Source organism: Diabrotica virgifera, chromosome 6 (genome assembly GCF_917563875.1).
Source record: "Diabrotica virgifera virgifera chromosome 6, PGI_DIABVI_V3a".
NCBI classification, from domain to species: domain Eukaryota; kingdom Metazoa; phylum Arthropoda; class Insecta; order Coleoptera; family Chrysomelidae; genus Diabrotica; species Diabrotica virgifera.
Genome location: NC_065448.1, coordinates 198,784,630 through 198,810,398, shown reverse-complemented (window position 1 = coordinate 198,810,398; position 25,769 = coordinate 198,784,630). Strand labels below are relative to the sequence as shown.

The 25,769-nt window shown below is 32.3% G+C and overlaps 1 protein-coding gene across 2 annotated transcripts in view; it reads right to left on the bottom strand.

The window, feature by feature from the left end:
• Positions 1-12,085: 12,085 nt before the first annotated feature.
• The window catches only part of LOC126887111 (zinc finger protein 271-like), a 42,781-nt gene continuing 29,097 nt past the window's right edge, over positions 12,086-25,769 (bottom strand). For both annotated transcript variants that reach the window (XM_050654453.1, XM_050654454.1), the window contains one exon: positions 12,086-22,492. In XM_050654453.1, the coding sequence (XP_050510410.1) occupies positions 19,881-22,492 (2,612 nt within the window). In that variant the 3' untranslated portion in view covers positions 12,086-19,880. The remainder of the gene's footprint in view (positions 22,493-25,769) is intronic.

The window sequence follows — 25,769 nt, the reverse complement described above, 5'->3', positions numbered from 1 at the left end:
TTACCTGCAAGACAACAACTTAACAAATTGTTGATTTCAAATTGTAACAATTGTTTTGCAAAGTATGCTGCCCTCTTGTATTTTCTGTGTTATCTTCATCATACAATTACTTCATCTAAAAACTTTCTGCGATATATTCGCAACAACAAAAACAAACAAAACAAAAAAAATAAAACAAAAGTTTAACCACCTTCACACCACAGAATCAAGCAATCAAGTTACACAAATTTTCAAACACCTCACCTGACACAGCGTCTCAAGTACGATTGCGCGAATTGGTAAATATAACTCCGCACGACCACGCAACTCGAAACACAAGTACGCAAACACGGTTGCGTGAAACGTGGCTCGCAATCGTGAAATTTACAAGACTTGCTCGACCTGTAGATTCTTGTATCTTTTTTAAACAAATTCACAAAAATATTTTTTCATTCGAGCAATATTTCTTTTAGATAATTTGGGTAATTCTGAGCAAAAAAGGTTTCTTGTCATTTTTCTCTAAAATTGCGAAAATGGCTATTTTCAAGGCTTAATAACTCGATTAAAAATTATTATTATGAATTTCAATAAGTGACCAAATCAAGTTTCAAACAACTTCTTCAAGGTCCTGAAGAGATTTTTGTCATTATTTTATTACAAAGCTGTTATTTTTAACAATTACCGCTATAGTCCAACTGTATCGTCGCCCCCGTTCGCGAAATTAGATTTTTTTGCACAAACTTACTCAAAAAGAGGTCCTTATAACACATCAACAGGGTTCCGGGCGGTGCCGTGGTCTAAAAATTGTTTAAACAATTTTTGTTAAACAAATTCACAAAAATAATTTTTTATTAATAATTTAATTAAACCCAAATTAATAATAATTTGAGTTATTCTGGGCAAAAAAGGTCTCTTGTGATTTTTCTCTAAAATTGATTGTTGTCGAGTTATATGGCCATTTCCGCATTTTTGCAAGATACGTTTTTTGCTAAAAATAACCCAAATTATCTAAAAAAAATCGTTCGTAATGAAAAAATTATATTTGTGAATTTGTTTAATAAGAATTGTTAAAACAATTTTTTGACAACGGCACCGCCCGGCACCCTGTGGATGTGTTTGTTGTAAGGACTCTTTTTGAGTAAGTTTGTGCAAAAAAAATCTAATCGAAATAGTTTCGTTACGGGGGCGACGATACAGTTGGACTATAGCGCTAATTGTTAATAACTAAAAATAACAGCTTTGTAGTAAAATAATGACAAAAATCTCTTTGGGACCTTGAAGAAGGGGTTTGAAACTTGATTTGGTCACTTATTTAAATTCATAATAATACTTTTAATCGAGTTATTAAGCCTTGAAAATGGCCTTTTCGCATTTTTCAAATTTTTAATCGCATGTAACTCGACAACAATCAATTTTAGAGAAAAATGACAAGAGACCTTTTTTGCCCAGAATGACACAGTTTATCTAAAAAAAATATTGCTCGAAATGAAAAAATTTTTTTTTGTGAATTTGTTTAAAAAAAATGTTTAAACAATTTTTCAACCACGGTACCGCCCGGCACCCTGTGGATGTGTTACAAGGACTTCTTTTTGAGTAAGTTTGTTTAAAAATATCGAATCGGAATAATTTAGCTAGCAGGGGCGACGATACTGGCCGGTCTAATTTAAAAAGTAGTTTTTGAGGCAATTTGTCATGTAAGCATGTGTTGTGACAATAAACACATCTGCACCGCACCAAACTGAAACCAACGGAAACGTTCTATGTATGAAAATGTGAATGGGCAGTCCGATTGCCGGTCTGCAAACGCTACGTGCCGAAAACGCGACGTGCATTATAATATGACGCGACCTTAATTCACTCGACACGTCCGTCACTCAAGCTGGTTGTTCAAATCTGATAGGAAAAGCTCTTGTTTTTTACCTGTTTTTAAAAGTCTTACCTAATAAAACCGAACCCCTGTGGTTTTAACACTTGGTTTTCAAACCCTGTCTTTGTGCTGTCTTTTATAATTTACGATCCTAAATTTATTATAGTGTAATCGCGAGCTTCGGTGACTGAATTTAGTGTCCTAAATCGTATCCTGAATATCGGTCCTGAATTTAGGATAATGTAATAGCCACTTAAGTAGGTATAATTTTGGCGATTCTTTTAAATACCCTATTGTTAAGAGAATATTTAACTGCCTCTAACCATCCTTTTACGATTCTTTGACGGAAATTTAAATATGATTTAAATCAGGTCCGGTTTTGTTCGTTGAATAAATAGTATTGACCACCCATTGAGGTATCTATTGACCACCCAATTAACTGCAAATTATTTCAAGCCGATAAGAGAGGATGTTATTATTATTAAAGAGGATATTATTAAATGTATGAAAACACCCGTTGGTTTTGTTAATAATGGGTATAATGTTAATGGTGGGTAATAATTTGCTAAAGGGGAAAGTAAATTAACCAGTAAAATTAGCCACTTTTAGTCGGTCAATCCGAATGCTTAGTTTTTATGTAAAAGTACTTCTGTTTGTGACTATGCGGAAAGACTCTAGCCTGGTTTATTCTTTACACCAACGTGGGTTTTAACATTGCTTTCTTCCTCTTCTTTCTTTAATAAATAATATTTGACTGCATCCTCAACTTTCAAAGTTTAAACAGTTTGAAAAAGTATGTGTTATTGTCGTAAATACCATCTCAGCGAAAATTTTCGGTCACAACACGTCAGGACAGAAATATGTCGGGACAGAAAGTTATAATTCAAAAAGATGAGCGATATCGAAAGTTGTTCAGTTATCCACTGACAGTGGAAAATCGTTTGAAACAAATTTTTATATGTAGTCATATTGTGTTTTATTCTAAATAGGTACTTTCAAGATTCTACCTGTTGCGTACCTATATTATATCTATTATAAAATATAATGTTTTTGTTTGAAAGACAATATTTTTAAAAAACTCACTAGAATAGAACAGAGAATATATGATTTCAAGAAATGTGCATTCTTTGAATTTTTGTGCAAATCTTGTGCATATTTCAAAATTTTTTACTGCATATGTATGCGTATATTACATCAAAATTGATCGCATATAAATCCGCTCCCTAATTATTAACTTCTTACTTTTTTTCGGGTTCTATATTCGAATATACTCGAAATAAGTACCCGAGAAATTCGGGTAATTGTACTCTGAGTACTTTTTTTGAGCAATGTACTCGGTACTCTGTACTCGTTACTCAAATATGAAAAGTACCTAGTACTCTGTACCCGAGTACAATGTATCAGTACCCGGCACAGCTCTGATTATGGTCTAATATTTCTGGATTTTTGCACCTCGTTCAAGAAGTATTGACTTCATTAGATGTTAAATTGCAAAGAAAGATCTGTTTCGTGCCATTATTGGCGTTTCAACTTCTCTATTTTGTGTCAGTTGTGGTTGTTGCTCCCACCAGCGTAGATAAAGGGGGGGTACTGGGGGACAGTACCCCCCTAAGAAGCATTCTAATAGAAGCAATAAAATACTAAAAGATGTAGGAGAAATTGATGATACACTTCCCTCATCAAAAAAAAAATTCAATCTTATTCGCTTAAAAACCAATTTTTATTACATTGTCTTTTAAGTTTTAAAATGTCAACTATAACGCGACCACTGCCCGCCACTGGTTTCACCATTACATCTTTCGCCTATGTAACCGACGTAATCGCACGTTGCGTTGCAGCTCAGGTAGTCGGGCCAAGAGAGAACCACTGAACACTGAACATATTATTATTTCTATGGAGAGAACAGACAACACTCAGTCACTCAACACTACTCAACAGTCGCGTGTTAGCAGAGTCGAGCAGAATATCGTTACTGTTTAATTTATATATAACCTATTTTCCTTATTCTATTATCGCGGAGGGATTGTGTTAATGAATACATTGTAGAATTATAAACTGTAAGTGAGTGAAATACTTTGCAATTTTGCGTTTGTGTAACACATAAACCTGGAAAACTACTCATTCCTACGTATTCTACCCTACACGACCCACAAGCCACAAGCATCTTAGATTATTGTTGTAAGTTGTTGTTATTTTTTTTAAATTGGAAGTTTATACGGAGTTTTATATCGACAGGTTGTGGATATACCTATAGTTCCCTAAAAATGAGCAAGCGAAAGAACCAGCCCTCCTTGGATTATTTTTTTGTTAAGAAAACTAAACAACCAGAAATAGAAAATGAAGCGGGGCCAAGTAAAGAATTTATTATTGAAGCAATAAAAAACGTTGCAGTTTCGCAGGAATCGCAAGCCAGTGCCATTGAAGGAACAGAGAATCCTGAAGCGGGAAAGTTTGGAGAAGAAGTAGATATTGGACAGTATGTCAACCAAACAAACATAACCGACCTAGAAAAAGTAAATATATTAAAAAACTCTTTTGTTCCAGACCACAAATTTAAATTTCCATTTTCAGTTCATGTAAAAAAAACAAAAAGAAAAAAATGTTATTTATCTTTTAACCATTTTAAATCATTTAACTGGCTAATCTATTCGAAGTCAAATGGGGGACTGTTCTGTAAATATTGTGTTTTATTTGCAAGAACAGGAGGGATGCATAAAAATATTCCTCTTAAAAGTTTGGTAACTATTCCTATAAAGAAATTTTCAAAGTTATTTGGAAAAGATGGCGATTTGTTATCACATGCCGCAAATAAGTATCACAAAGATGCTGTTTTAATTGGAGATAATTTTTTAATAACTTTTAATAACCCTGAAAGGGAAATATCAAACATTCTTAGTTCTGGACGATTGGCCCAAGTAAAAGAGAACAGGGAAAAATTGAAACCTATCATCAACAGCATCGTTTTTTTGGGAAAACAGGTATAGCATTTCGCGGTTACAGAACTGAGTCAGAATTGTCAAAATCCTCGGAGGTAAATGAGGGCAATTTAAGAGAAATCATCCGCCACCGTATTCAGACGTGTGGTGATGATTTAAAATTGAAATCTCATTTTGAAACCGCAACTTCCCGAACAAAGTACATAAGTCCTACCGTGCAAAATGAATTAATTTCGTGTTGTGGGGACGAAATCTTAAATTCAATTGTTTCCAAAATTTCATACAATAAGTTTTATAGTGTGATTTTCGATGAAACAACTGATATTAGTAAGGTATCGCAAATGTCAATTTTAATAATATATTTAGATCCGGAAAATATTCTTCGCGAGGACTTTGTAGGATTCATCGATTGTCATAAAAATAATTATGATGATTTTACAAAAGAGCCAGTTTTAACGGGTGAACTACTGGGAAAAACAGTTGTTTCATTTTTAAATAAGATTGGGTTGCCATTTGAGAATTGCGTCGGGATTGGCACAGACACTTGCAGTGTTATGTTGTCTGAACAAAAAGGAGCAGTTACCGAAATTCAAAAAATGTTAAAGAATGCTTGCAAATGTCCTTGTTACAGCCATTCACTTAATTTATCCCTATCAAAATCTAGCAATGTCCAAGATATTCGTAACGCGGTAGGTACCATTAAAGAAACCATTGCCTTTTTCAACGCATCGTCTAAAATACATAACGTTTTGAAATTCACGAACTCATCTGCTTTGGAAAGCTTATGCGAAACCAGATGGACAGAACTCCATACAGCTATTCTTAGGTTCAAAGTTTCTTCTGAAAATATCATAGAAACTTTGCAACTAATAACGCAGTGGAAAGATTCTCAATCATCTTCAAAAGCTCAAAGATTATTGGATACAATGCTAAAAACAAATTTTGTAGTTGCTCTCCATTGCTTGTCCCATGTTTTAAATATAACTGTAAGTTTAAGTAAATCTTTGCAGGCTAAAAGTTTGGACAAAATTTCTGCTCGATCTTTAGTAAACGATATATTATTAGTATTTCATAAAAAAAGAGAGGATGCTGAAAATGTGTTTAAAGGTATTTTTGAAGAAGTAACGAAAGTTCATCAAAAATTAGATTTTCCAATATTACTGCCAAGAATCAATGTCAGACAAATTTATCGCAGTAATATTGAAACAAAAAATCCTGAAGAATATTTTAGAGTGTCAGTTTTTATACCCCTTTTAGAAAACATATTCCAAGACCTCAAATTTCGTTTCAATTCAGATCTTTTCGAAATTTTAGATATAAACAACTTAATACCGGCTAATGTTTTAAACCAGAGCGATAATGATTTAAAGTCTAGAAAATAAGGTTTCCGAATATACAGGGTGCTTCATTGGTAAAGTAACATACGTTAACTGTAGAAAGAGGACACTTAGGCGATCTCAAAAATACCATACTTAATGGATCTTACTCCATTAATAACAAAGATACTGGGTGTCTTATCTATTTTGCCATTTTCTTAATTGGTTCATAACTTTTTAACCACACTGTAGATTTATTTTATATTTGGCACACAAATATCATTTAAGGTGTATAATAAATTAATTTATTTACAATTGTGAAAAATCCAGATCCGGATTAAAAAATATTGGAAAATATTCCGACCCCAAAACAACACCCTGTACATCAAATTTTTTAAAATTGATTCTTTAGTTAAAAAGAGGATGAAAAACTAAATTCAGTGGTATAATTTGAATTTTCGGCAAAATGATTTTTCTGGTGAAATTTTGAATTTGAATTCGGAAATTAAGTGAATTGCGAGAGCTCTAAGTAGAAAAAAATTAAAATACAGCTTACAACTTGTCAACCTCACTGTATATTGATTTTATATTTAACACGCGAATATTCTTTTAGGTGTCCAATCAATTAATTTATTTACAATTATAATAAATTCATGTCGGGTTTAAAAAATATTGTGTAAATATTCCGACCCAAAAAAACACCTTGTATATTAATTTTCTTTGAAACGGATTTCGCATTCAAAAAGAGGATGAAAAACAAAATTAGTGGTATAGAGGTACTTTGAATTTTCGACAAAATGATTTTTCTGGTAAAATTTTGAATTTGAATTTTGAAATTATGTCAATTGCGAGAGCTCTTGTAGAAAAAATTAAAATGCGACTTAATTTTAATTAATACCATTATTTAATCTAAATTGGTAAAATGTTAATATTTTAGTGTTTTTTTATTATATGTGAAAAATAGTTTCTGGCGAATATTCATCTTTAAATAATGAATAAATAATAGAGGGTCAATAAAGAATACATCACTTTAATAAACAAAATAGCTAAAAATTATAACAAAACAGCGAAAATTTGCAGCATAATCACTATTCAAAACTAAAGTACTTATTCAAAATTACCACCATCAAAAATTATTTTTTTTATAGGTAGGTACGGTAAATTTTTGTAGTTAGGTACCTAGCGTCATTTGTACTGTGTACTGTGTGTGTTGAGTAAGTGTCTTGTTACATTACAAAGTCGACGTCATTGTCTTTGCAAAGAGACGCTAATTGTATCCGAACGTCTGCGGTCCCTCCGGTGAGTACCGATCCCACAAGGACAGAAACTATTTCATTTATTAATTTATAATAAACGAAAAATTTCTGACCCTGGTGAGATTCGAACTCACGACCATTCGGACCTTTCGATCCAAAGGTAGGCGCTCTTACCACTGAGCCACAAAGGGGGTCATCAAAAATTATTGTAATGTGTGCAAATGTTAATATTTTACCAATTTAGATTAAATAATGGTATTAATTAAAATTAAGTCAAATTTTAATTTATTTTACTTTGAGCTTCGCAATTCACATAATTTCGGAATTAAAATTCAAATTTTTACCAGAAAAATCATTTTGCCGAAAATTCAAAGTATACCACTAATTTTGTTTTTCATCCTCTTTTCAAATGTAAATTCCATTTTAAAATAATTTAATATACAAGGTGTTTTTTTGGGTTGGAACATTTATACAATATTTTTTAATCCGGACCTGGATTTTTTATAATTGTAATTAAATTAATTGACTGGACACCTAAAAGAATATTCGCGTGTTAAATATAAAATCAATATACAGTGTGGTTGCCATGTTGCAAGTTGTATTTCAATGTTTTTCTACTTAGAGCTCTCGCAATTCACTTAATTTCAGAATTCAAATTCCAAATTTCACCAGAAAAATCATTTTGCCGAAAATTCAAAGTATACCACTGAATTTAGTTTTTTATCCACTTTTCAACTAAAAAATCCATTTTAAAAAAATTTGATGTATAGGGTGTTGTTTTGGGGTCGGAATATTTTTCCAGTATTTTTTAAGCCGGACCTGGAATTTTTACAATTGTAAATAAATTAATTTATTGTACGCCTTAAATGATATTTGTGTGGCAAATATAAAATAAATATACAGTGTGGTCAAAAAGTTATGAACCAATTAAGAAAATGGCAAAATAGATAAAACACCCAGTATCTTTGTTATTAATGGAGTAAGACCCATTAAGTACGGCATTTTTGAGACCGCCTAAGTATCCTCTTTCTACAGTTAACGTATGTTACTTTACCAATGAAACACCCTGTATTAGTAAATTTAGAAATTATTTCGTAGAATTTTTATCAGATTTGTTGGAATCGGAAATAGCGCTCTGGATAAATAAATGGAAAGGAATAGAAAATAAAACAAATGATTTGCCAGCGACAGCGTTAGATACCTTGCTGCTTTGCAGTAACGAAATATTTCCCACCATATATACACTCATGCAGATGATTTCTGTTATGCCGGTAAGTGTGGCAAGTGCTGAAAGATCATTTTCCACACTTAAGAGACTAAAATCATGGTTACGGTCTACGATGTGTCAGGAAAGACTAGTTGGATTAAGTTTATTAAATATACACAGAGATATTGAAATAAATATCGATGCTGTTATTGATAGGTTTTCAAAGCAACGGACAAGAAAAATTTACTTTGTTTCATAATCTAGTTACTGTGGTGTAATATTTTGTTAAATAGACCTAATGATGAGTTTTGCATTTTAAGTTATTTTACCTATATTACCTAATAGAGTGGAATTGATTTTTTTTACTTTTACCTAGAATATATAACATATTATAAAATGAGTTCGTGTTATGTTTGTTTAATTATATGTTGATTTGTATTTTTTTATTATTGACTGATATAGACAGGTTTTCAATGATTTTTATTTGTTACTTCTGTATTTTCTTGTGTAAATAAACTTTAATAAAAGTTCAAATTTACCTAGCTGTTTGAGCGTGGTATATACCTGGCGCAAAAAATTGCACTCGGCACTTAAAATAAGATACTAAGTACCCCCCTAGAAAAAAAACCTATCTACGCGCCTGGTTGCTCCTAGATATTTAAATGCTTTAACCACTTCGAAGTTATGATCGTTTATAGTTTATAGTAATTTTTGGGAGTTTTTAGGGAGTTTTTGTTGCTACGTAACGTACGCATCTCTGTATACGTAAAGCAACTAACGTGTCGTAGAGGATGAATGTTAAAATAGGTAGTTTTTGTAACTGCTTTAACGTAACGTAAAGCAAATCGTAAAGTCACTTTTAAATTCCGTTGACATTCAAAAAAATAAAACAATGTTCACACAATATACAATTAATATACAAATGTAAAAAAAGATAAATGAATGATGAAATTGTATGGTTTTAATTGCTTCTATTTAAATATAAAAATATTATTTTTCCTTAGGTTAAAATTTTTTTATTTTTGTTTATACCTACTTTTTAGTTGTAAATTATTGTACCTATACCTACATCAGAATTCCAGTAGGTATAATGTAAATAGTGTGGTAATATTTATTTGAAAATTTTACTGAAACTAGGTCATTTGTTTATCTAGTTATTAATTGTGGTGATCACTGTATTTCTTAAATTAATACAAGATTTATTTATTTTGCTTTATTAATAGACAACTTAAAAACAATAAAATTTTAAATCTATTATGAAGTTCCAATTTCCAATTACAAACACAGAATAATTTTACTCAAATAGAGTAAACCAATAACCAATATAACCTTAAAATGTTTATAAACGGGTAGTACGCTGATGAAATGTTCATTTGGTAGGTAATCGGGCAAGATCCTCGTGTGCATTCGGTGACTTTCGGCTCGATAGGGATGCGTATGAACCTAACGTACCAGCCCGTAACCTTAGGTAATACGTATCGCGATACGGGAGTTCAACCATTAATGCGCAAGCGTATATGTCAAAAAGATGCGTTACGTTTACGTATTTGTGTGCACAAAAACTCCCTATTATCCCCTCTACGTACGAGCTCACAGCGTATCCGCTCCGAGCTTCGCTGGTATCGCCACCTACCTACAGGATTACTAGTATAACTTTTACCGGAAATTTTCTGGAAAGAAAAAAGTATTGCCTATACTTTGTTAGTTTCGCTGGTATGGCTGCTATCGCCATCTAACGGTTGACTAGTGTTCCTATTTCGGCCGGAATTTTAAAGAGAAAAGCAAATACAGTCGAACCCGCTTATTAGAATACCGGTTAAAGGAATATCCCGGTTTAAGGAATAAAAATTTTAGGTCCCGAAATGTTCCCACTAGCATTAGTGATCGGTTATTAGATTATCCCCGTTAAAGGAATACTTTTGCTTGGCACGAATGCTATTCCAATAAGCGGGTTCGACTGTAATAGTTGTTTCAAACTTATTATTTAATTCTTATCGTGTAATATTTACAACGTAAAGAAGTAATTGGATTGTAATCGATAATTAATAGCAGTAAGTACAGAATTAATTACTCATTACGATTAAGATTTTGCTTATCGTTTTGACGTTTATGTTGACAACTACCTAATATTAGAAAAAATTTATTCTACAAAAAAGTATAATAATTTAATATAATACTTCTTAAATATTAACTTATGAATGACACTTAACGGCATTCCACGTTTGCTGTGATTGGTCGTTATCTTCATGCATTCAAATTTTGTTTCAGGGATTGGATTGTAAAATTGAAACCGTCAAAATTTGAGAGTGTGCTAACTGATCCTTTAGCTTAAATTTTTCTACCGTTTTAAAATTAAAATTGTGTTTACCTACTTTTTTCTAATTGCATCAATCCATTTTTTCGTTGAATCACCTTATGCTTAGCGACAGGAAAGTTGTAGAATACACAGTTACTATTATTGTAACCAGTATTTCGACACTTTAATACAACAACTTTCGTGAGACATTTAAAAGCTATAATATGCAACTCTTAATGCAGAACGTCAAAAAGCAAATTTCCAGTAAAGGTTTACAAACTTGTCACTACTGGCGCTCGCGAAATTTTAATTATCCCTTCTACCTACGAGCTCACAGCGTATACTCACTTGTGGCGGCCATTATGCGTCAATCGCAACTATTGTCTGCTGTCTGCGTAACCAGACAGATGTCCTTTTGATGATGTGCATTCGCCGGAACGCTAATAAACATTGGCACGGTGTTAAAACATTATTATTAGTGTAAAGCAACTTTCCCGCCACCCTTGTATGTGTAAAGTCTGTGATCAACACATAGGTTATTTTTACTGAATCGGGCCAATATTTGAGCCACTTAATGAGAGGACAAAAATAAGCATTACTTCAAAATATACTGAAGGGAAAAGTAGTAGGAAAAGAATTCAAGGCCGTAGAAGCATGTTTGAGAGAGTGGTCTGGCTGCACCACGAAGGAGCTCTTTCCTTGATGATTTCCACTCTCCGATAGGAATGGCAAAACAAAAAATCCATACCTCTTGGTATAAATCTCATATTTCTATGGTTTTTCTACTCCATGTGTATGCATGCGCTCAACACAGGTTTTTTATAATGAATTGTTTATGACAAATATCACATTCAAAAGGGTGTATTGTCATCATGTCCATCTTTAACGTGCATCTTTCAGTAAACGTTTTATGACAAAAATTACACTCATTAAATTTTTCTTCAGTGTAGGAACATACAGTGCCGGATTTACCAATTTTCCGCCCTACACTAGTTAAAAATGCCGCCCCTAAAGTCGACTTTACACTACATGATTTCTCCCACTATATGATTTCGCCCATGATGAGCCGCATGACAATGCTTATGACAAAATCATATGACAAATCACACAGTGTAAACATGTAAATTTTACCATAATTTTACTGCATGACCAAATCATACGTCAAATCACATGATAAATCATGTAATGTAAAGTCGACTTAAGTTAACTAGATAAATAAAAACAACAATCCAAAACTAGCTTTTTATTCAAAAAATATACGTATTTTAGATCAGTATAATAATTACATTACTTTTTGTCGAGATTTCATGGATGCAAATGATTTGAGAATCGTATCAAAATCTAAGGTTGTTGTCAAATCAGATTCTATTGTCAAGGAATTGAGTCTGTCTTGCTCCATGGTTGATCTTAAGTACGTTTTTAACCGTTTAAAGTGTTGAAAAGAGACGCTCCGCCGAGCAAACTGTGACAACAATGGAGACAAATATGCGCAAGACGATTTAGACGTTAGGAAAAACGGCTTCCAAATTATGAGCCCGAATATACAGGGTGTCCCGAAAAGATTGGTCATAAATTATACCACAGATTCTGGGGTCAAAAATAGGTTGATTGAACCTCACTTACCTATATAAAATAGTACACACAAAAAAAGTTACAGCCCTTTGAAGTTACAAAATGAAAATCGATTTTTTTTCATATATCGAAAACTCTCAGAGATTTTTTATTGAAAATAGCCATATGGCAGGAACATCTTAAAACAAAATTATAGTGAAATTTGTCCACCCCATACAAATTTTATGGGGGTTTTGTTCCCTTAAACCCCCCAAACTTTTGTGTACGTTCCAATTAAATTATTATTGTGGCACCATTAGTTAAACACAATGTTTTTAAAACTTTTTTGTCTCTAGTACTTTTTCGATAAGTCAGTGTTTATCGAGATATTTTGAATATTTGTCGAATCCACCATATATTTGTATATGGTTATGTACGATTAGAGACCTGTCTGTAGTACTAAGGCAAAACCCGATATATCAAAAATTATCGATTTTTTGTTTTTAATGCCAATATGTACATTGAGCGATAAAGAATATGATGACAAACCCTTACATGGCTAAACGCAACCATGTAACCAGTATGATAAAATTAGTTTCCGATATGTCCACTATTACAACGACGCCGCGAACTTTTAACTCATCTGCTGCATTTTAAAAACACTATGTTTAACTAATGGTACCAAAATAATAGTTTAATTGGAACGTACACAAACATTTGGGGGGTTTAAAGGAACAAAACCCCCATAAAATTTTTACGTAAATATATTGAAAAAGAAGCCGCATCTCGATAAAAACTGGCTTATCGAAAAAATACTAGGAGGCAAAAAAGTTTTAAAAACGTGTTTAACTAATGGTACCACAATAATGAATTAATTGGAACGTACACAAAAGTTTGGGGGGTTTAAGGGAACAAAATCCCCATAAACTTTTTATGGGGTGGACAAATTTCACTATAATTTTGTTTTAAGATGTTCCTGCCATAGCATAAGAATGATACATGTCCGTTTTCAATAAAAAATCTCTGAGAGTTTTCGATATATTGAAAAAAATCGATTTTCATTTTGTAACTTCAAAGGGCTATAACTTTTTATGAGCACATTTGTACTAAGGCAAGTTAGGTTCAATCGAACTATTTTTGACACCAGAATGTATGGTATAATTTATGTTATAACCAATTTTTTCGGGACACCCTCTATAATAGCGTATTTAATAGACTAATTTTTTCAGAAATTACGTCTTCTCTTAATAATTCTGAGAAAAGCACGGAACCGTCCAGATCGTCCCGATACCATTGTTGTAGGTACCTACTTGGCACTTTCTATTAACTTTTCGTGAAAACAACCCTTTATTTATTCAAAGTTCCTTCAATTTATTGAAGTCAAAGAAACTTTGACTTCCAAGAAATTCACGAATTTATTGATGTGAAGTTTTTTTTTAATTTTATTCTGGCCTTGGTTCAGAACCTTTAGCCACGTAACTACATATAAAATTATTATTCGTTCATAAGTATAAAATTGTCCAGTATACACTTAAAAATAAAAAATAAAAAAAATAAAGCTTACAAATAACAATGCCTACGTACTATGTTAATAAATACAACTATATTAATTTTTTTTTTCACTACGGTAAGAACTAAAAACATACATAGGTTACAAAATAATATAATTAATTACAGTAAATATCTCATTCATACATTACATAATACAAAAGAAATACCTATTCATTCAAACGATTAGTTTTACATTCACACTTTTAATTTAATTTTTTGAAGAAATGTCATAATTAGTTTAAAAATTTTAATGTTATCCACACTTAATAGCACATTTAAGTCTAGGGGAGTACTTAAACCTGCTTTCAGCAATTCTTGTAGCAGCCACATACTTGCATTGAGATTTAAGGGACAGTTAAAAAATATATGATTTAGATTAGCTATGCTAGTTCCACAGTCACATCTGCCTGTTGGGAGAACTCCGATTTTATGTAGATGCTTCCGGAAACATCCATGATCTACTTTTAATCTTAGGATGGTCGACACTGTATTTCTACTTAGTGCAACAACTTTGTAAAATTGGTTAACAGCTACTGTTGGTTGTAATTTAAACAAATTAGTGCCTGTACTTTCACCGAACTGAATCCAACGTCTATCCCATTTACATTTAATATGCTGTTTAACGTATGCAAAAATATCACATGTGTTAAGTTCTTCAATCAATATTTGAGGGTACTTTAGTGGATTTTTAGCTATTGAATCCGCAATACTATTACCTAATATGTCTGAATGTCCCTTAACCCACACAAATTTAACACTATATGTTGAAGCTGATAATTTTAGTAATTGTTGCAATATTTTTAATATAAATATATTGCTGTTAATTGTGACTCTAAAGTTTTGTAATGCATTTAATACTGATAGTGAATCACTGCACACAACAATTTTGTTCCATTGTTTCTCACAACACCATTCAAGAGCTTTATATATAGCACATGCTTCGGCGGAAAAGATGCTGGATTGATTATTTAGAGTAAATACTTTTTTTAAATTTATTTTTGGTACAAAGTAAGCACTTGTTGTACAGTTTACTGATTTTGACCCATCTGTATAGATCGTGGTGTAATCTGAATAATTACTTAAGATTTCCTTGAGAGTATTATGACAAAATTTAGTTTGGTATTTAGGAATAATATTTGTAGATAGAACGCTTGTTAAGTGTGGTATATCCAATGATTCCCAAATAAGGTAGCAAGGAGAGTTTGTTAAATTAAGTTCATGGCAAGTTACAAATGCTGTCACTAGTAGTGGAGAATTCTTTTTTGCAAAATGTGTAGATGTTTTATCAGCTGTATTTAATTGACTAATTATTTTTGCATTATACGTGCAGCAATAATGTTGGATTAGGAAATATTTGCTTGCCAAATATTCTCTACGTAATGGGAGTGGGTTTTCAGATGCTAGAACTAGTGTAGCTTCATTTGGAGTGCTTTTCATCAACCCTAACACATTTTTCAAAGCTTTCAATTGGATTCTATCAAGTTTACGTAAATTACTTATGCTCGCTGATCCATACACCAAACACCCGTAATCTATAATAGATCTAATATAGGCTCGATAAAAAGTCAATCCAGTAGTTTGATCTGCACCCCACGATCTCTTACAAAGCATTTTAAGTAAATTAATACCTTTTTCGCAGCGACTAATTGTGTAGTTAATATGTTGAGTCCAAAGAAGTTTTCTGTCAAGTATGACACCAAGGTATTTAAATTCCGAAACAATTGGAATAGTATTGCCCTGTAAGCATACTGTGCAATCTCTAATAGGGTGTTTTCTAGAAAAGAATACTACGGCACACTTTTGGTACGAAATATTAAAGCCATTTAACCAAGTCCAGTTATTAAGGTTGTACATTATATGTTTCAGTTCAGTAGTACATTCCATATATGTTTTCTTCTGTGAATAGATGACAATATCATCAGCATACTGTAAACAGACAATATTGGGAGACCATAAATTGTGCAAATCATATTAAAAAGAAGTGGACTTAGAACAGCTCCCTGTGGAATACCCTTTGATGTAATCATTGGTCCTATGATATTATGACCTACTCGAATGGATACATTTCTGTCTTTATATAAATTTGATAGTAAATATGCCATGCATTTTGGAACACCAAGAAATACAAGTTTATCACAGAGTATATTCAAATCAATATTGTCATAAGCACTTTTTATATCGATAAACAATGCACCTGTGGTCATAGAATTGGAAAAACCAATTTGAACATCTGTAGTCAGACGTACTACTGCATCCATCGTACCACACCCTTGTTTATAGCCAAATTGTGTTGCTTTTAGTATACTATGCCTCCTTAACAAGTTTTCATTCTCAATTTTAGAATTCTTTCGAATGTTTTGAAAATGCATGACAACAATGTAATTGGTCGATATGAATCCGGATGATCTTTATTTTTTCCGGTTTCAGAATTAATATAACAAAGCAATCATTAAATTTGTAAGGAAATATTCCAGTTTTCAAGATACAATTATAAATATGCAATAGTAATCTTTTAGCCAGCGTACCCATTTTTTGTAACATAATATACGAAATATGATCTGGACCTGGGGCTGTGTTTTTGGATATCTTAATGGCATATTCCAGTTCGGATGCTGTTATTTCCTTTAGTAAATAATGTTCTTCTGAAGGTGCTCCTGAGTGAGGTATATGTTTGTCAACAAAAGGTGGACATAGCTTCTGTAGAATATCTTCTGCAACTGAAGAGGGAGCATGTTTAATATTTGTATTTTTGTTGTTCAATTTGTTCACCATCTTCCATATTTGAGTTGATGGACAGCTAGAGTTAAGATTGGAACAAAATTGAATCCATGTACTTCTGGCTTTCTGTTTAAACATTTTTTTAGTTATAGCTTCTATCTTTTTATATTCAAGAAAGTTACTCAGAGTGGATGAGGTTTTGTATAATTTAAGCGCATCCTTCTTAAGCTGTAATTGTTTGGCACATTCATCATCCCACCAAATCGATTTTTGTCTATGTTTAGGAATGAATGGTACGTTTTCAGGAATAGAAGCTTCGGCGCTTGTATTGATTGCTCTATTAAGAGTAACTGCCGTTTCTTGACAGTTATCAGAGTATACAACATTCTTTAATTCAATTTCAAGAGTACTCTGAAATAATTCCCAGTTGGCTTTCTTTAATCTCCATTTCCTTGTTGGATAGACAATGGTAGAAGGTACATCAATATTTAATTTGATGGAAATAATGTAATGATCAGATCCAAGAGTTCTATCCAACGTTTGCCAATGAGCTATTGCAGCTAATCCAGGAGTTACTAACGTTAAGTCTACAGCTGATTTTGTGGAGCTTGGTGGAATAATTCGGGTTGCTGTACCATCATTTAGAATTATTAAGTTCATATCAGCTAGTGCTTCAATTATTCTATTGCCATCAATGTCATTTTTTGGAGAACCCCATACCGCATGATGGGCATTGAAGTCGCCTCCCAGTATCGTCTCTCTTTCAAGTGAGCAACACCAATTAAAAAGACGTTCCCATTCCCGGATGCTTAGATTTTTATCAGATTTATACAACGAAATTATATTAATTAATCTGCCATTAAAATCAATTTTTACACCACAAATTTCTAACGTACCAACATTTATAACATCCAATATTTTATAAGTATGTATCCGTAGGCCTAAAAATATAGCTACACCTCCAAATCTGCGACCTTGGCGATCTTTTCTAATAACTTGGTATCCTCTATAAATAATGTTGTGATTTGTCTTATAACATGTTTCCGATAAAATTGCAATGTCAATATCATTAGAATACAAAAATTGTTTAAAAGCTTGTGCATTAGATACAGTAGAACGACTATTCCATTGTATCAAATTTAAATTCTTTAAACTATTATGTGCCATTAGATGTGGATACATTTTCTAATAACTTTGAAATTTGCTTTTTAATTAAATTTGGATCATTATGAAAACTGTCCTTCCAATTCGATACATCGGAAAGAAAGCTGAATATTATATTAGAAATGCCTTCAACTATTTTTTCTTTATGCATCATAAACTCATCCCTATAAGGGTTTGGTAAGATTGACGAACTGGCCATATTCTTTTCAACTTTTTCATTATCAATATTTTCGCTCTCATTCAGTCTTCTTCTTTTTTAACGATTCGGAGGTGTTACTAGATATGGAATTTCTTCTCACAACTCTCGGTTTAGAGATACTGCATACTGACGGTAAATTGACATTTCTAGAAGGTAGTGGAGGAAAACTGCTAGAATCATTAGCCAACAACGAGAATTTATTACTAGTCAACACGTTTGAATAATAATTTGGATTACTATGAACTTTTTCAGCTTCCTGAAACGATATATTTTTTGTTGCCATAATTTCCTTAATTTTTCGTTGTTTACTATATTCTGGACACTCTCTTGACAATGCTGAATGTTGCTGATTACAATGTAAACATTTGGTTACCATAGAACAATCCGTATTACTATGGTTTTCACCACAGTTTTTACAGCGCTCCTTCCCTTTACATTGTTGTGTCATATGTCCGTACCTTAAGCATCTTTCACATTGTATAACGGGATATATGTACGGTTCCACCAGAAAAATACAACTATTGATTATAACTTCTTTTGGTAAAGAAGATCCAATAAATGTTATACATACAAGTTGCCTAGCTACTAGTTTAATATCATTTGTTTCTGTTGTGATTCTACGCTTTAGTCGTTTTATTTGTTTAATATTACTATCTGGATTCTCAGCTTTAAGTTTTTCTAATAGATATATTTCTGTAAATTCTGTATCAACTGAGCATATTAAACCACGACGTTCCACAAAGAACTGTGGGAAATAAGCAATTAAATTGTTGACTTCTAAAAAGTCGCTACTTACAATATTGTTGGCAGATGAAGCATTATTCAAAACTACTTTAATTTTATTCCTACCAATAGATTTGATTTCAGCAATGCTACTTTTGAAATTATTTAAATGTAAATAATGTCAAACTCTGATAGCATGTAATTTTCCAATGTTCTTGTCGGTAGACTCAATATAAATAATAAATGGTCCTGAATCACTTAATCGGTAACGAATATTTTTGTCATAATGTAGTTTCTCAGCACTAGAAATATCGTCTTCATAATTATTTTTAATTGGAACAGACTCACCAGAAATGTCCTCAATTATTGTTCCACCCGGGTCATCAATCTCCTTTCTAACCGACATACCACCAAATATAATATGTTGTCACCACTATACAGCTGCAAAATGTGTCTACTCTATTAAAAAGATCAGACAACACTTGAAATTAAACTTTAAAATGCGAAAGAACTGAAAAACACGTATTGGCAGTTTGACAGTTATTTGACAATGATGTGAAGTTAATAACGAACAAAATTTAATGTCAAATTGTTGTTTTTTGAACACGTCAAATTTGGCCTTGAATAAATTGGTCAATTTCTTGTTTAATTTATTGTTGGTGTAAAGCGGGTATAAGATTTCGTTGTCGACTATCGTAATTTTCGTCCATAGTGTTTTTGCTTTTTTCAAAGGTTTCAGCATTTCGTAAAGATTTTACAAAATTGATCAAAGATAAAAAAAAGGGTAGTTGTGCCTTCAGTGTTGGTATCAACGCTTTGAAGTATTTTATTGGTCTTATCGAAACGCTCTAAGATTACTTCTAGAAAACCGTCATAAAGGCACATTCGAATCGGTTTAAGCCACGTTTTATTCCAGTTGCTTCCGCGAACCGTTGGTTTTTCAGAGATTAATCGCTCAGTTACTGTCAAAGATTTAAATATTCGCTCCAACTCTGAGCATACGCTCACTACAGCATCATGGCGAGCAGACCACCTTGTTCCATTGGACTTCGTCGGCTGTGTTTTCACTATGCATTCTATTTGATTTAGTATTGAAGCTGTACATCTTCGCCGCCTTTTATGTTTTGCCGCCTGACGCCTTTGCGTATTTGGCGTAATGGGAAATACAGCACTGGAAACGTCTATGTTCGTCCAGGTTTGATTTGGTTCCAAACTTCTTGAAACAAACAACACACTGAAATGGTCCTGCTCCAGTATGGCTTACTACGTGTTTCTGAAATTCACTGTTAGCTGTAAACTGTTTGGGACAATAATCACACTTTATAAGTTTTTCGTCTGTGTGGAGTCTCATATGTTTGTTGAAGCAATTCGTTGATCTAAATTCCCTTTGGCACAATTCACATTTATAGGGTTTTTGTCTAGAATGTATGCGCTCATGGTCTGTAAGTGTGATTTGTGAAGAAAATGTCTTTAAACATATAGTGCATTTAAATTGACGATTTTCTCCAGTGTGACAGCGCATATGTCTGTCCAGGTTTCCTTTGTTTGAGTATTTCTTAAAACAAATAATACATTGAAATGGTCTTTCTCTAGTGTGGCTTACTACGTGTCTCTTCAAACTTGTGTTATTTGTAAACTGTTGGGGACAATAATCACACTTTATAAGATTTTCCCCGGTGTGCAATCTCACATGTTTGTTGAAGGGGTTCTTTGATCTAAATTCCTTTTGACACAATTCACATTTATAGGGTTTTTTTCCAGAATGTATGCGCTCATGGTCTGTTAGTGTGATTTGAGAAGAAAATGTCTTTAAACATATAATGCATTTAAATCGAGGATTTTCTCCAGTGTGGGAACGCATATTATGTTTGTTCAGGCTGTATTTTCTTGAAAACTTTTTGAAACAAACAACACACTGGAATGGTCTTTCTCCAGTGTGGCTTAGTATGTGCAACTGCAAACTAGTGTTATCTATAAACTGTCTGGGACAATAATCACACTTTATAAGTTTTTCGTCTGTGTGGAGTCTCATATGTTTGTTGAAGCAATTCGTTGATCTAAATTCCCTTTGGCACAATTCACATTTATAGGGTTTTTGTCCAGAATGTATGCGCTCATGGTCTGTAAGTGTGATTTGTGAAGAAAATGTCTTTAAACATATAGTGCATTTAAATTGACGATTTTCTCCAGTGTGACAGCGCATATGTCTGTCCAGGTTTCCTTTGTTTGAGTATTTCTTAAAACAAATAATACATTGAAATGGTCTTTCTCTAGTGTGGCTTACTATGTGTCTCTTCAAACTTGTGTTATTTGTAAACTGTTGGGGACAATAATCACACTTTATAAGTTTTTCGCCTGTGTGAAATCTCATATGTTTCTTGAAGATATACTTTGATATAAATTCCTTTTCACACAATTCACATTTATAGGGTTTTTCTCCAGAATGTATGCGCTCATGTTCTGTTAGTGCGATTTGAGAAGAAAATGTCTTTAAACATATAACGCATTTAAAGGGTTTTATTCCCAAGTGCGTGAGCATATGACGTTTTAAATTTGCTTGTAGTGAGAACTGTTTGAAACAAAATTTGCATTGGAAAGAATCTACTTTTGAAACATTAGAAAGATGATCTGATGTAACATTTTGCAAAGATTCTTTTTCGGCATTTAAAGGCACATTTTCCATTGACTGATCAATTTCTGTAGGCATATTGGAATAAATATCAAGTGATTTCTTTTCTAAAGATTTCCCGTTTATATGTGTACGTCTATGTACAATACAATTATTATTTTGAAAAAACAGTTTACGACAAATATTACACTCAAAAGGTTTTTCTCCAACGTGCCTAAGTAAATGATTTCTGAGGCTATCTTTAAATGTGAATTGCACAAAGCATATATGACACCTTAATTGTTGTTCTGCAGTGCGTTTTTGTATGCGGTTCTTAAATCTAGCTAAGTCTGCATGCCTAAATATATGACGTGTTAGATTGGTTATTACTGAGAAACGCTTATAGCAAATTTTGCATTGAAATAGTTTGTCTGTTTCTTTACTATGCACAAACGTACGTTGGTTGGGTTTTTCTTTAAGATGATTATCAAATTTGGTTTGTTGCATATGGTTTTCTTCAATATTAAGTATACTATGTGTTAATTCATCATTATCTGTGGATATATTTGAACTGTTCTCAGACATTATCGATTCTAAACTATTATCTTCATCATGGAGGTCGTCTTGTTGGTTAGATCGGTCGCTTTCTGTTAAAATACTGGAGCCAGTGTGCAATTTCATATGTCCGTTTAAGACAGATTCTCCCTTAAAGTACTTAAAGCAAATACTACATCTGAAGGGTTCCTCTTTTGTATGTGTTTGTCTATGTGCAAGACATTGGGAATTTTGGCTGAATCTTTTATGACAAATATCGCACTCAAAAGGTGTTTCTTCAGCATGAGTAAGTGAATGTTTTCTCAAGCTACTTTTGAGAGTAAATTTAATTGAACAAACATTACATGAAAACGACTTTTCAAAGGACAAATTTATGTTTCTGTTGTTGTTTTTAGCAATAATCTGCTTTTCCGCGGAATCCATATTTTGAATTAACTGATTGTTCTCAACAAACATTTTTGTTGAAATATTGGCACTTTTGTTATGGTGTTGGAGTGATTTCCCCGTTGGATGTTGCAGCATATCACTGTCTATATCATCTTTCTGAAAAACCGAAGAAGGAAAACCTAAAACAGAATTAATACTTATTTAGCATAATGGCGTACACGGACAATATAATTTGACAGACAATCAAACTGATTGGCATCTTGATTGTAAATATAGTATACTTGGTTTATTTGTAATTTTGGGTCATTTTGGATTGTTTTTAATTTACCCAAAAAATTTAAAATGCCAAGAGATCATAGTTGTGGGTAATTTTGTCATTTAAGCAACTTCAAAAAAGAATGCATTATAAGCATGAAAGAGGCCGGTTTTGGTTTACAGGAAATTTTACAAAGAGTTGAAGCTACTCCATCAACAGTGTTAAGAGTTTGAAGCAGATGGTCCATTGATCAGACTTATCGGCGTAGTGAAGGATCTGGATGTCGACGGTTGAAAGGCAAAAGTTACCAAACGACAATTTGGGCGATATTGAGTTATATATATCATTGAAATCAGAAATTTTTTCTGTGTCGATTGGTTGTATCCTCATGTGGCACGATGAATTTTTTGTTGCTTGGTAATTTAAAATATATGACATTTTTAACAATTTTTGGCAACCAAGCGACTAGAATTTTGTAAATTTAAGAACAACGTTCATTTTGTATATATTCCATTTTAATCCTTTACAGTTAGTAAGTTTTTGTTAGATTGTATTTTAAATGTTTGAGCGCTTAGTGATTTTATACAAACAATATCTTTAAGAAATTTTATCCTATCCAAAAATATTTTTTTATCATTTATTACTTTTTTTCTCACTTAATTAAATACCATTTTTTGTTTTGTTAATTTTATGTAGATGTAACTTTCTTAAACAAGAAAATTAGTTCTTAAACAAGATGAATATTCTTTCTACCTAAAATAGGTGGAATTTGTCGCTTGGTAATAATTTACCTGCCGTTTTTTCTTAATGTTTTTGTTGCTTAGATAAATATAATATATTTCTTTAAAAAAAAATTTTAAGAGGAAGCTTATCATTATTGAACGTAACATGTTCCGCCGTTTAAAAGGGCTCCAAATCATAGTTTGATTTTTGTAGTTAGTAACAGAATATCAGTCAGTGTGCTCCGAATTGTGGAATAGTTAAAATCTATATTTTTTACTATTGGGTATTACTTATTATTATAACTCATTTTTGGATTATTCAACATAATCGTATTGTTTTATTAATAATAATGAATAGTAGAAAACGAATACATAACATCCTAAACCTAGCTTTGGCAAGCGCATGGGCATCTACGACATATTTACTTTTGGTAAGTAGTGTAGCAGTATGCCAAGAAAACATATTTCAAATAAGACATTTATACATTTCTCTGATCATGCATGTCGTATATTGGGACCGTGCAAGTTAGGCAAAGCGACACCTGGTTTCTACGCTCAGCAACATTATTCGCACTTTTAATTATAAGTTTGCTCCTACAGAAGTTTCCAACTGTCACCGACTGCATGCGCAATAATAATTTCGCCGTTCCAACAAGATTTTCTCCGATTACTAGTCAACAAAGTACACTGTTCCATGAAATATTTAATCAGTTTGAGATTAGTTTCTGACAGTTTGAAAAGTTTCCGAACTTTTTGCAAACTGGTAATCACGGACATGCGCAATTAGTCTAATTTTGATTCACTCACATGCTCACACTAAATAACTATTTATATTTATATCAAATAGGTACCTTTACCTTTGTTTTGGTTATTTTGTTGATTTAAGTACATATTGTATTTTAGTGTTTTATACTTTTGTTATAATTTATGAAACAATGAGTGACAGCAAATACTGGAATGTCCATAGTATTTGTTAAAGGTGTGCTCGTTGCTCGTGTTGTGGTGTAAACAAATACTATTGACTATAGTATTTGGTGTAAAGTAGTAAGGTTAAAGGGTTAAAGTTTTCGTTTTTCGTTTCCCTCGTTTTCCAGAATGCTTTCTTCTTCTTTCTTTTCTTTTCTCTGGGCACTGCTCTTAGGCAACTTGCCAGCTCGGTAGAATATTGTTCCTTGTTCCAACAAAAATCACAAACTAGTTCGCGGCTGGTTGAATTCGCACATGCGTATTGTGCAGCAGTAAGAAACTGTCATGAACTAGTTTGTGATCCTTTGTAGGAACAAACCTTATATTGGCCAATTATATTAGTCCTGGTTACTGGATAATTGTCAAGGCCATAGGCCAAAAAAATAATAAGAAGAAATAGTAAGATTCAGGTTGTTATTAAAACATAAACAATTGTATGTAGTAAATAAAATTAGTTATTAAAATGCAGTACTGCAAGCAAAATACTTAATTAAATTTACCTTTATACAATAATTGCATAACATATAAATATTGTGGAGCAGCATACAATTTTTTCTTCTTCATTGACAGTAGATATGAAATATACGTCAATTTGACAATTTCAATTGACTATGAATTATTTAAGAAAGTTGCAATATTTCTCATAGAGTTATACAGGGTGTCCCGAAAAGATTGGTCATAAATTATACCACAGATTCTAGGGTCAAAAATAGGTTGATTTAACCTCACTTACCTATATACAATAGTCCACACAAAAAAAGTTACAACCCTTTGAAGTTACAAAATGAAAATCGATTTTTTTTCATATATCGAAAACTCTTAGACATTTTTTATTGAAAATGAACATGACGCATTCTTATGGCAGCATCATCTTAAAAAAAAATTAAAGTGAAATTTGTGCACCCCATTAAAATTGTATGGGGGTTTTGTTCCCTTAAACCCCCCCAAACTTTTGTGTACGTTCCAATTAAATTATTATTGTAGCACCATTAGTTAAACACAATGATTTTAAAACTTTTTTGCCTCTTAGTCCTTTTTCGATAAGCCAGTGTTTATTGAGATATTTTGAATATTTGTCGAATCCACCACATATTTGTATATGGCAAAGTACGATTATACACTATTTATACAGTCCTGTTAATAATCTGAAAATTTATTTATAATTTACATTTTTAGGTATATTTTGAAAAAAAAAGCTACATCTCGATAAAAAGTGACTTATCAAAAAAAGACTAAGAGGCAAAAAAGTTTTAAAAATACTGTGTTTAACTAATGGTACCATAAAAATAGCTTAATTGTAACGTGCACAAACATTTGGGGGGTTAAAAGGAACAAAACCCCTTAAAAATTTTTTATGTAAGCATATTATAAAAGAAGCAGCATCTCGATAAAAACTGGCTTATCGAAAAAATACCAAGAGGCAAAAAAGGTTTAAAAATGGTGTGGTTAACTAATGGTACCACAATAATGAATTAGTTGAAACGTACACAAAAGTTTGGGGAGGTTTAAGGG